The 12,545-nt window shown below is 40.9% G+C and overlaps 1 protein-coding gene across 3 annotated transcripts; it reads left to right on the top strand.

Moving 5' to 3' along the window:
- Window positions 1-997: 997 nt before the first annotated feature.
- On the top strand, window positions 998-12,339 carry LOC146658506 (antizyme inhibitor 1-like). Of its 3 annotated transcripts, none has more exons than XM_085422153.1 (12): window positions 998-1,214; window positions 2,762-2,883; window positions 3,937-4,147; window positions 4,359-4,532; window positions 5,245-5,417; window positions 5,660-5,794; window positions 5,966-6,047; window positions 6,200-6,274; window positions 8,097-8,262; window positions 10,256-10,368; window positions 10,834-11,054; window positions 11,142-12,339. In XM_085422153.1, exons 3-12 carry the CDS (start codon window positions 4,046-4,048, stop codon window positions 11,254-11,256), a joined length of 1,356 nt encoding a protein of 451 aa, XP_085278279.1. In that variant the 5' UTR covers window positions 998-1,214; window positions 2,762-2,883; window positions 3,937-4,045; the 3' UTR covers window positions 11,257-12,339. The 3 variants fall into 3 exon arrangements, with proteins under 3 accessions (XP_085278279.1, XP_085278280.1, XP_085278278.1); XM_085422154.1 differs by lacking the exon at window positions 998-1,214 and adding an exon at window positions 1,703-1,921 and having other exon boundaries at window positions 10,837-11,054; XM_085422152.1 differs by lacking the exon at window positions 998-1,214 and adding an exon at window positions 1,703-1,921.
- Window positions 12,340-12,545: the final 206 nt, after the last annotated feature.

The following is a 12,545-nucleotide window of genomic DNA, read 5'->3' as shown; positions in this document are numbered from 1 at the left end:
CATGTCTCCCTGTCGCATACCCAACGGCAGCGATGGCTATTATGATCCAAACAATGGAAATCAAACATTGTGCGTTACTGGAAGCCACTTTAGATGCTATGTGTGATTAGCCTTATATATACATAACTCGTGTAGTGTTAGAGAGAACAGGCACAAAACACGGAACAACTTTTTTGTGTCGCAGTACATCGCCTCCGCAGCCTTTACAATGGACTCCACGAAATAGGTTTATTAGTGAAACAGGCACTGCTATTGTTTATTTTTTCCCTGAGGAGCACTCAACTCTCATCTAACACTCTGAGGAATTTTATAGATATGTGGAAGAAAAAAATCCCAACAACAACAAGACATCATGAACTGCTGTGAAATAAGAAAAATATGATGTGGGTCAGTCAGGGTGCTGGGGATTTAAGGGATAATGCTTTGTAATTGGTAAACAGGGTTTTCATACAAGAACAGTAGTCCTAGGTCACAAATTCCTGGATCCTAAACTTCACAGCAGGTATGGAGAACTTGTGTCTGTATGTCACTCTGTAAAAATGAAGTGAAAATTAAACTATGAGGGTCACAGACTGAAGAGATGCTGCAGAAAATGGGCTTTTACTGTAGAAGACAGACATTAGTGGATTGCATTTGAAAATTATTTTCCTATACTTGTTTTTATTTTTTCTGAACATAGTTGAAAATCAATTGTATTTTTATAACCTATTTGTATTATTTTAGAAATGGCAAACATAATCCCAAAGCCTTGAAATGCTGATACTGTGCAGTAAAACACTTTATATTTGAATGATAAAGGGGTATTTTCTCCTATGTTTAATGTAAGCACAGAGTCCAAACAGCCCCAGAAAAAAGATTTCCCCTTCAGCTAACAGTTGCAGAGCTTTTCTTTGCACCCTCCCCCTTCAGCTCTGAGGAGGGAGACATGCAAATTTATCTCCTGGAGGGGGTAAAAACTGCCTCATACCAAGCGTTTTCAGAGTCAGGCACAACTTCACAACTTCACAACAACAAAGGCAAAAGGAAGGGAAAGTATAGTCTGAGCTTGAACTTTAGGACAAAATGCATGTTTCCATCTAGCCATTGCGTCTAGGGCTTATGTCTGCGAGTGCTGACTGAGACTAGAGAAAATAAGGAGGACTGTGCCACCTTTGTTGGACAATATTTTGTCCTTATCACTGAACCATGGGGGATCCAGTGAAGACATAACACAGGTAATTTTTGGGAAATTACCTATTTACCACGGAGCATAGGTTTTATAGATATTCTGTTATAAATATAGTCTAAGATCAACAAAGTTGTGGGGTTTATTGTTTTGTTTTTGTTTTTCCAGTTGGTTAGAATGTCTTCAAATTGTGTGCACAAAATATTGCAGCATAGAAAAAAATAATCTTTTTTTAACTGTTATTATTGTGGCTGTTGCAGGTCAGTAATGATTTTTTTAAATTATGTTAATAAATGCTCCACATCTTCCTATGCGAGCTCTAATATCGCGTTGCGTGAGGGTTTGACAGCTCCGAGCAAGTGTTTGTCAAGTTCACCATACTTCAGTTGAGCCAAACCGGAAAATGTTAATAAAAGCTGTAATTCTTGTTTAATTTCACTCTGACGGTTTCTCCGTTACTCAAAACGAATATGTCGGTTAATGTGGGTTTTATTTTGACATTTTAAACCGGATGTGTCAGCATTAATATGACGCTTCTGTCTGTGGGTCGGTCTTGCCGTTCGCCCTCCGCTGCTGTCGTCTGCTCGGTTGTAACAAATGGTCCGCTATAGGTGCCATCGAGAAAACGTCGAACGACAATAACTTGAACTACTCCATGGCAAATATCGTTTTCTCTTCTAGTCTCCCCACCACTCTTTAAAAATTCCGCCTAAAAAGAAAAAGCGTTCTGTCCCCTCTTTTGGGTTTTCAGCGGACGTAAGTAACGTTAGCTAACCGCGCTGTTAGCTTCCTATGAGTGTTAGCATGTTATTAGCTAAATGCACTGAGTAACGTGTCATTGTCTAGCTAAATACTAAATAAAACACACTAGCTATAACGTTGTTGTCAGTAGCATTCTTAAAAAAAAACTTTGTTTTTATAAAACATGTTGGTACTAGGAATCCATCGTATATTACTGCGTAAGGAATACATCGTATATTACTGTGTAACTACCGCGGACACTAATGCTAATGTGCTCCATGAATTGAAAGCAAGCTGTTACAGTAACAAGAAATTTGACTCTGAAGTAATTGGTAATGAATGTTAAGTTGTAGTTAAACGTGGTTATAAGGGGCAGCATGATAAATAACACGGGGCAAGAGTGTTGTTGTAGCCATTGCTAATTAATTTATTCAAACCTGCTAATCTGGCCATCATTGCATCAGTTCCGGTGGTTGGTTCAGAGTAACTCAGACTAACAATTCACACATTAAAAACCACCTTAAAAAACACATATTAAGTACAGCATGTAAATACTGTTTTCTGTATCAGTGCTTTATGCGGGTATTCGTTAACTCGAGCTTACAATTCGTCTTTGTCAAATGGCGAAAAATATGGAAATCAGGGAATGCCTTTCTATTCTGGATTATCGTGCTAATGTGTGTAGTCATAACCCAAAGATCCATTTGGAGCCAGGAAAAAACCCAGTTTCCTCTACAGATTTACAGATTTGATTGTACTTTGGAGTACCACTGGAACATGTGTTAGCAGGGGAAACAATTGACTGATCATTGACTGAATCTGCTGTGCCTCACGTCCTCATCTGCCCCTTTGCAGGTGTACAACAACTACCCAGAGGATCTAGGGGCAGCTCTATACCGAGAGCCATTTGACTTCAACGCCGAGCCACCTTGGGATCCTAGCTGATAGTGGAGGAGTTCATCCCAGGACTCATCCATGTGCGTAAACTAGCTGGGGAATTTATGTATCCACTTTAATTGGAGGGCTGAGAAAAATCTCATAGCAAAAACGTTGAATGTGTGGTACAGTATTTGTGTTTGCATGGTGAAGAATTATTGCAGTTCTACGGTAACTGTCATGTCCTGACAAAAGGAGTAAACATTCAGCATGTCCCAGATCACTCAGTTATTTTAGATCTACTGTTTCAGATCTATTTTCAGCACTTGTATTAAAATAACAGGACACTGTTCAGGACTGCTTTTATCTGCACTGGCTTTGCTGTTAGATTTGTTTTCAGGAACAGAGAGAAATAATCTGAGCTATAACCCAACTAATATGCATGTATTTTCCTTGAGATTAAAGCTGGGTTGCATTGTATATTGTATGTTTTGTGAAGATAGAACAAGTGACCCAGTTAAGCATTTTCTAAGTTACATAAGGTCTTGGTTTATTTTCAAAGAGATATTAGTGTTCAGCCTTGTTCCATTGTGTTTTTAACCAGTGTTTGAGCAGTGATTTTATTTAAATTTTTTAAATGTATTTATTTTTTACTGTACACCACAGCAGTCATTGTTGGCATATTGCTAGTCTCCCCATGTAACCTTTCTACATCTGGTCTGGTCCAAACTACCATGACTGGTTGAAGTACTGTGCAACAGAACTGAAAGTAAAGTTGTGGCACAGATGCCGCCAGTATTGTACCTTTGTTAATGCCATCAAACGGAACATTTTCGGGTCACCGGCTCAGGGATTAATGGCGATTGTAAGGGGTAATTGATGATAAAGTAAATGAACCCTGTGCCCCAGACTATGTGTTTTCACAGCGGCTTTTAGGAAGAATAGGCCTCTTCCACAAAGCTATCCCATAACGCAGAACCTGTTCTCTGCTCTGATTGGATGCCCGTTGAGTTGAAAATGACTTCAGTTCAGGATTTCAAAAGAGGCGTTTAGGTTTCAGCAGCAGAGAACATCATGGAATATGCATTATCCAAAAGTGATTTTTGGTGCTGAACTTGGTGCTTTATGTTGGCTTTTCTCTTTTCCTTGTACAGTTTGTTGCATAAGTCTAGGACCCCAGGGGCTCGAGAGGGAGCGAGCAAGACCACTTCGCACTAGCCACATTCTTTATGCCTGTTGGATTTGAAGAAAACGGTTGAGAGGATGAAAGGAATCGCTGATGAACCGCAGTATTCTGTTGACCTGCTGGAAGGAGGCATGGCCCTCTGTGATGTTATTGACAATCACATTTATGAGCAAACACTGGTATGGGCTTCATCTTTAATAATATGTACTATTTCTTAATGTTTTAATATTGTCTCAAAACCAACAATTGTATTATAATGCATTGTTAACTAAAGGTTGTTAATTGACATACAGGCACACTTTTGTTTATGCTTGTATTGTAGATTAATGGATATACAATCTTAATGTGTTTTCTGACTCTTCCACACCTGTTTGTTTCCCTCTTCTCCAGTCTGAGAAAAATGCATTCTTTGTAGCAGATCTGGGAGTCATAATGAGGCAGCATGTTCGCTGGCGGACCCACATGTCCCAGATCAGACCATACTATGCTGTCAGGTGCAATAGCAGCCCAGCTGTGATTGAAGTCCTTGCTGCCCTTGGCACTGGGTTCATATGCACCAACAAGGTACTCTTTGACAGTGTGTGTTTTTGTCATTAGGGCTTTTCTCTGCTAAATATAAAAGCACATTTAGCACTAGTGTTGATCATCAAGCTGACCCGTGTTTCATAAGGCTGAGGCCCTGGTACGAATTCACCCCAAGGCTATTTAATGTGTGTCTTTCCAAGATCTTTAAATATTTTTAAAAGCACCACCAAGTGGTCACCACATGTCAATGCCCACCTTGTAAACATTATTTAATAAATATTTGTCTCTAATGCATCTGCCTGATGGGCATTGCAAGATAGATACAGGAGATCTATTACACTTATTTCAAATTCTATTTTCTTTCTTCTAGAGCAGCTTTGGCTGATTCAAAGTTGAAAATAATCCTTATTTATCTTATATTTGGCTTTGGTGCGGCCCCACTGTTAAGCCGCCGTCTGGCAATGGATTGACAAAGGATTGGCTCCCTACCCCTTACAAATGGAAGGTTGGGACAGCAGGTGGATTAGATTTCTATGCTTACAGCCAGAGCAATGATCCTGAGATGATCATTTAAAGGATATCCTATGAAGAGTAGAAAAAAACTGCTTAGAGACTGACCTTCTAGCTCACAGTTCTTTGTACATACACTGAAATTTTCAAACTAAGTGTAATATAAGCAAAAGATGACAAAAAAGCATAATAGGTTCCCTTTAATGGAATATTGCTTTGTCTGTGTATCTTTGTAATTCAGTCTGAACTGGAATTGGTGCAGAGCCATGGTATTCCCTCTGAAGATATCATCTACAGTGGTGTTTGCAAACAAGTTTCCCAGATTAAATATGCTGCTAAAAATGGCATTGACCTCCTGGTGTGTGATAATGAAGCAGAGCTGCGCAAGATTTCTCGCTGCCACCCCAATGCCAAGTAAGTTTTTGATAAGCATCAGTCCAAGTGCCAGTGAATATGTTAAACAACTGACCATGTTATCAGTCCATAGTAATTATCTGTTGGTTACACTATCGACCGTCATTCTGATAAGAAATCTACCTGCAAAACTGTTTGGTTCTGTGTAGTTTACTGCTCTGGTTTTATATCATAGATTAATCTGGATCGATTGTTTCCCCAAAACAGTAACCAAGTTATCTATTTCCTCTGTGATAATTTAGGCTGCTGCTACAGGTGTCAACGGAAGCGTCAAACCCGGACGATGACATGAGCATGACATTTGGCTGTTCACTCAAGGACTGCAGACATCTGCTGGAGAGTGCTAAGGAGCTGGGTGTGCAGGTAGCTGGGGTCAGGTAAGGACTACAGGAAGGACATGAAGAGAAATGCAAATCCAGGTTTTGTACTTAGACCACTGCAAGGATGGCACAGTTCTCCTGAACAAATTATTTAGTCAGTTTGTCTGCAAATGAAATTTAAACGTTAAGTTGCCAGTTTGATCACCGACTACCTCTTCTACTCCTCAGGTCTCACATTTCCAACTCCTGTGACGATGACCAGGTGTATGTTCATGCCATCTCCGATGCCCGTTGTGTCTTTGATATGGGGGTATGTGGTGTTAAATGATGCATTTTATTTGCAGTCAGCTCTATGACTGTTATTTGCATTTCTGTTGAATACAATTTTATGTTTTGGATGCTCCATAAACACAAGGTACTTTGTATAGACCCAAGTTATTAACAATTTTCTGTCTGCTTCAGGAGGAAATTGGCTTCAGCATGAAAATCTTGGACATTGGAGGCGGATTCAGTGGCTCTGAGGCCCAACTGGAACTGGTCAGTGCATTTCTATCAGATACTGCCCATATGGAAAAGATATATATAAATCTTATAAAGTTTTTATCTGTCTTGTATGAAACTTGTATGAAAAGCATACAAGAATGAAAACACATACACTCAACAAAAATATAAACGCAACACCTTTGTTACTGCTCCCATTCCCCATGGGATGGACGTAGAGACCTAAAATTCATTCCAGATACACAATATAACCATCCCTCCCAAACAGTGGTCACAAATCAGTCCAAATGTGTGGTAGTGGGCACATCTGCTATATTGAGATAATCCATCCCACCTCACAGGTGTGCCACATCAGGATGCTGATCTGACATCATGAGTAGTGCACAGGTGTACCTCAGACTGCCCACAACAAAAGGCCACCCTGGAATGTGCAGTTTTTTGCGCTATTGGGGGTCTGGGGACCCAGAACCCGTCAGTATCTGGTGTGACCACCATTTGCCTCATGCAGTGCAACACATCGTCGCATGGAGTCTATCAGATTGTCAATTGTGGCCTGTGGAATGTTGGTCCACTCCCCTTCAATGGCTGTGCGAGGTTGTTGGATATTCGTGGGAACTGGTAAACGCTGTCGTATACGCTGGTCAAGCACATCCCGAACATGCTCAATGGGTGACATGTCCGGTGAGTATGCTGGCCATGCAAGAACTGGGACATTCTCAGCTGCCATCTGCCCTGAACAATGTGAACCATGATTCATCCGTGAAGCGCACACCTCTCCAACGTGCCAGACGCCATCGAATGTGAGCATTTGCCCACACAAGTCTGTTACGGCGACGAGCTGGAGTCAGGTCAAGACCCCGATGAGGACGACGGGCATGCAGTTGAGCGTCGCTGAGTTTCTGACAGTTTGTGCAGAAATTGTTTGGTTGTGCAAACCAATTGTTCCAGCAGCTGTCTGGGTGGCTGGTCTCAGACGATCTTGGAGGTGAACCTGCTGGATGTGGAGGTCCTGGGCTGGTGTGGTTACACGAGGTCTGCGGTTGTGAGGCCGGTTGGATGTGCTGCCATATTCTCTGAAACGCCTGTGGAGACGGCTTATGGTTGAGAAATGAACATTCAATGCACGGGCGACAGATCTGGTTGACATTCCTGCTGTCAGCATGCCAATTGCACGCTCCCTCATTGCTTGTGGCATCTGTGGCATTTTGCTGTGAGACAAAACTGCACATTCCAGGGTGGCCTTTTGTTGTGGGCAGTCTGAGGTACACCTGTGCACTACTCATGATGTCAGATCAGCATCCTGATGTGGCACACCTGTGAGGTGGGATGGATTATCTCAATATAGCAGATGTGCCCACTACCACACATTTGGACTGATTTGTGACCACTGTTTGGGAGGGATGGTTATATTGTGTATCTGGAATGAATTTTAGGTCTCTACGTCCATCCCATGGGGAATGGGAGCAAAAACAAAGGTGTTGCGTTTATATTTTTGTTGAGTGTATAAGATCCCTTGAAAAATTATATAATGAAACTTGTATGTTTTGTATACTTATTAAAAAAATATATGAAAGTAATGAGAAAGTGGCCACTTTCATGAGTAAATCAAATATCTTTTTACTATTTCTTTTCCATATGGGTGCTAAAGACAAGCTTTGTACATTGTAGCTGTAGTAAGCACTAGCTGAACAGTAAGATAAAAGTGTCTGTCTTAAATGTTGAGAATATTCTAATATAGATTCATGCTTTAGCTGCTCACTGTGAAGCTGGATTTAAACTACTTTTCAGAGGCATGTGGGGGGAAAAGGAAGGAATGTCTTAATGTTAATTGTAACGGCTTCTGTCATCTCTTTTGCAGATTAATAGTGCAGTCATGTCTATGGTGGACCTATACTTCCCTCCATCTTCAGGAGTTTCCATCATTGCTGAGCCTGGTAACTTCTTCGTGTCCTCTGCTTTCACACTAGCTGTCAATGTCATCTCCAAGGAGGTGGTGGCACGTGATCCCCAGGACCAGGATCATGGTTAGTGGCAAGATACTCACTTAGGAACGGTAATGATTGTTAAGGACATCAGGGCTCGCAAAATCGCTAGCCCGACGTCCCGGGGCTAGCGATTTTTCCAGTCGGGCTACCAAAATCTATCTCTGCCCTGCCCGTCAGGCTATTGTAGGAAGGAAAAATATATGCCAATGCTTTTGCATTCTTTCAGAAATGTAGCTGGGTAATTATGTCATTGGCATCGGTGAGCCACTGTCAATATGTGACATATTGAAATCCCGTTTGAATTTGCGCTTGTTTTTTGCTTTCACTTTGCAATCGCGCGAACTGTGTATAGAGAGCGACAGTACTGATTGGTGAGTGATGATAATTTGCGCACCAATTCCTCTGACATCGTCTTATCAATCGTTAGCTTACTATGCAAACATGACAAGTGAAATCTCCCGCAGCAAGCTTAAACATATGAGAGGTTGATTGAGCAGAGAATCGCTGACCGTTATGTGTGTGTATGTAAAAGCAGCAGGATATATATTTTAGTTCTGCTGAGCCAAATAAGAGAGGTCAGGGTGAAGAAGTGACAGCCAAAGAAAAGCTTACCACAAAACGGAAAAGTTATGACAAATCAGACTATAAGGCAAAAAGAAAGTGCAGCTTTATGGTTTCATGGACAAAAGAATTTCTGTGGCTGCAATATGACGAGCTAAATAACCAGGGCTGCACATAAGTGGTCCGCAGGTGCGCATTCGCTGTCAAAATAAAAAACGCGCACAAGATATGAAGTTGCAACGCGTGTTTGCATACATAAGATTTTCTGGAGGAGGACAGACATTTGTTTAGAACTCTTAAAGATGTCGAAGAAGCTCCTTTAAGCAATTACTTTGGTGTTCCTCTACCTCCAAAGAAATGTCAGAAGGAGTCCGAACCACAAAAGAAGCGCGTATTCTCAGAAAAGTGGTTGCAGGAGGTGAGCTGGCTTCAAACAAATGATGAACGCACAGAGATGTGGTGCGGAATGTGCCGTGAAAATCCCACTCTAGCGGACAAAAACAGTGCTTTTTATATGGACGCAAACGCGCGTTGCAACTTCTTATCTGGTGCGCGTCGTTTATTTTGACAGGGAATGCGCACATGCGGACCACTTATGTGCACCCGTGTAAATAACATAATGTTCTGCCGGGTGTGTTGTTGGTTTTCTCTCGATTTCTGAGTCGACAAGCGCCTTTGTTACTGGGACCAGTCATTTTAAGAAAGGCCCCCATTAGAACCCATGAGAAATGCAAGAAATGCATTATTGCTCAGTCTGCAATATCTTTCCCAGAACAAACACCAACTGCAAATAACATACTAAAAATAAACCTGAAAAATCTGTTTAGAACAGCGTACTATGTTGCAAAGAGTGAACTACCACTGGCAAAATTTAGCAGTCTTTGCAAACTTCAAAAAGCAAATGGCCTCGATCTTGGTTCCACTTGTCTCTTACCCGTGACTTCAGCGGAAATTTCAAAGTCAGGATCTGACACAGACTGATTCATGTCCTACAGTTCTTACAAGTTCATAGAAATTTCTGTTCAATTAGAACCAAGTATTTGAGTTGATGATTGTAATTTTTATACAATGTTGTAATTTGTTTTTCAACATTTTTTTGATTAATGTTTTGTTTCCTTTACAATATTATACTTTAATGTATAATATTGTAAAGGAAACAAAACAGGAAACAAAACATCAATCAAAAAATTGCTCTCTTTTTTTATTCGGGCTACTTACATTTATTTTGGGCTACCAAAAACTGAAGAGTCCCTGCCCGAAGGGCTACCAGGGATTTTGAAATTTTGAGAGCCCTGGACATACTCTGTAAAAACTGCATTCCAGCTGTAACTCGAGCAGTACACAATGCATTTTCATGCAGAAACCAGTGTTGTACAGCATGAAATGTATTATTATACTGGGAATTAGCAGTGCAGCTATGAATCAAACAGTAAAATGTAATTCAGAAACTTTTCTGCCCTCTTCTGAACAGATCTGTCTCCCAATGAAGAGCCAGCGTTCCAGTACACTATGAACGAAGGAGTGTATGGATCGTTTGCCAGCAAACTCTCTGAAGGACTGATATCTGCCCCATCTGTTCACAAGGTGAGTCTCAAAGATTCTCAATGGATCAGTATACACTTACTAGACACTTTAATAGGTACACTTTGGCAGTACCAGGTTGGACTACTTTTATCTACAAAACTGTTGCATAGATTTAACAAGGTGCTTGAAACTTGTGCAAGACTTTTTGGGCCACACTGACAAGATCGCAGCAAGCAGTTTCTGTAGATCTGTTGGCTGCAAATTCATAATGCAAATCTGTTCCACCACAAAGGTCCTCTGTTGGATGGATGGATAGCGAGACGGACGCATCCATCCAGCCAGCCAACAAAGGACCTTTACCTAACAAAGGGCCAGTTGAATGTGTAACCACAACACACAATACTTTCTCTATACTTCTCAATGTGTATACGGACTATATTATTAAATTAGGAACAACATCTTAATCAGCTACTGCCCACACATATACACATTGTAAAATGACTAAAATAATTATTGCCTTATTAGCAGAACACTTCCCTGGATGTACCGGTGTTCAGCAGCAGCTTGTGGGGTCCCTCTGGAGATGATCTGGACCAGGTACTGGAGCACTGTCTTTTACCTGAGCTCAACATTGGAGATTGGCTCATGTTCACACATGCTGGCTCCTACAGTCTGGGTCAACCACTGTGCTCCCCCACTGACTCACCACCACCCCCTGTGTACTACGTCATCTCCTCTAGAGACTGGTAAGTTTGGCAGTGATGGAGAAAATCTTTTCTGTGCAAGAATGTGGAGGTTATGGTCCTTGATTCCTGTTTATTTTCATTCACCAGGTTTGAGATGCAGGACACTGGTGTTACCAACGAGGCTATGCTTAAGAACTTCTCCCTGGTCCCGTACTTCCTCAATTCCTGCCAAACAGAGGCTGCACTGTCGGTCCCAGCTTAGGAAACATCTGACTGGGACCAGAAGTCTTTTCACTTTTCTCACTTGTTTCTGCTGCTAGCTTCCTTTGGTTCACATTCCCCTGGGGTCAACTCTCCCAGTAGTGCTTGAAATTGCCTGGACCAGACCATATTCATCTCACAGACCCCAGTGCACTGCACTTCTGTGTGGTCAGCCCTGGAAACCCTAAGTAGGTGTTAATTAGTATGCAACAAAATGGATGAGTCCAGAAAAGACAGTTTGGGGACTCCTCTTGAACTACAGTTTACACCCCTACAGTAGACATATACCGTAATACTTTTAAATGATTATATTTGACAGATATTATTATTCATATCTCCTTTGCTGTTGTCAGTCTTGTATATTATGTGTATCCCTGATTGAAGCAGTGTATTTATAAAAAGAAACACTTCTGAGATTATATAGAAAGTTTTGCCAAAAGATTTGTATTTTGTATTTTAATTTGTTGTGTAGGTTTTTTTTGTGTGTGCACAAAGGCTAGAATCCATTATTACATTTAAAAAGTGGCATCTTCATATTAAATTGAGAGCTTGCAGCATATCTTTGCTGTACATACAAAATGTTTGGCGTCACCGTGGCGTCAGTTTCTGAAAATTATTTGAAAGCTAAAAGGTGAGTGTCCTTAAATAAGGTGGTGTTTGCGTGCTTTTCCAAAGTGCTGAGCGTCTTGCTTCCAAGACTGGCAGGTGAGTGCTCTGCTACCTGACAGCCAAGCAGGTTTTATTAGACAGCATGTGCTGCAGATGGAACACAGGAAGTGCTGGTGGATAATGAATCGACTTATACTGAAAATGACATTGTTTCTTTACAAAAAATGATTTAAAAGACTACTGCAAGTTCTTTTTCTACTCATATAGTTTGAAATATTCTTCCAACATCTGTGTTGATAGAAAATAGCAGTATTTCCTGACACCAAGTATACTTGCATTGTGTGTATCATATCTGTGAAACTGTCATAAATCTGTCTTAAGGCATGATAAATTATCAGGCATTTGCCTGCTTTTAACGTGTAGCTGTGCTTGTCTAAATGAAGAGTAATAAACACCCCACTGAGTGGACTGTAAATCCCAGTGTGTGTGTCTTATCAGAAATGCACAAATGTTGTAAATTGTAACTTCCTCCAGCTGTATGCATAGATAGAATTGGTACCCCTCAGTTTCACAGCCTGATAATTTTATACAGTTATCATGTGATGAGCTGAAGTGGGATACATTTTCAGGTATCAGAAGCATGTGGGAACCACAGAAAAGATTTTAAATTACAACTCTTAA

Source organism: Rhamphochromis longiceps, linkage group LG11 (assembly GCF_057381845.1).
Source record: "Rhamphochromis longiceps isolate RC_006_pf linkage group LG11, R_longiceps_female_GT1.1, whole genome shotgun sequence".
NCBI classification, from domain to species: Eukaryota; Metazoa; Chordata; class Actinopteri; order Cichliformes; family Cichlidae; genus Rhamphochromis; species Rhamphochromis longiceps.
This window is presented reverse-complemented; position numbering and strand designations above follow the sequence as displayed.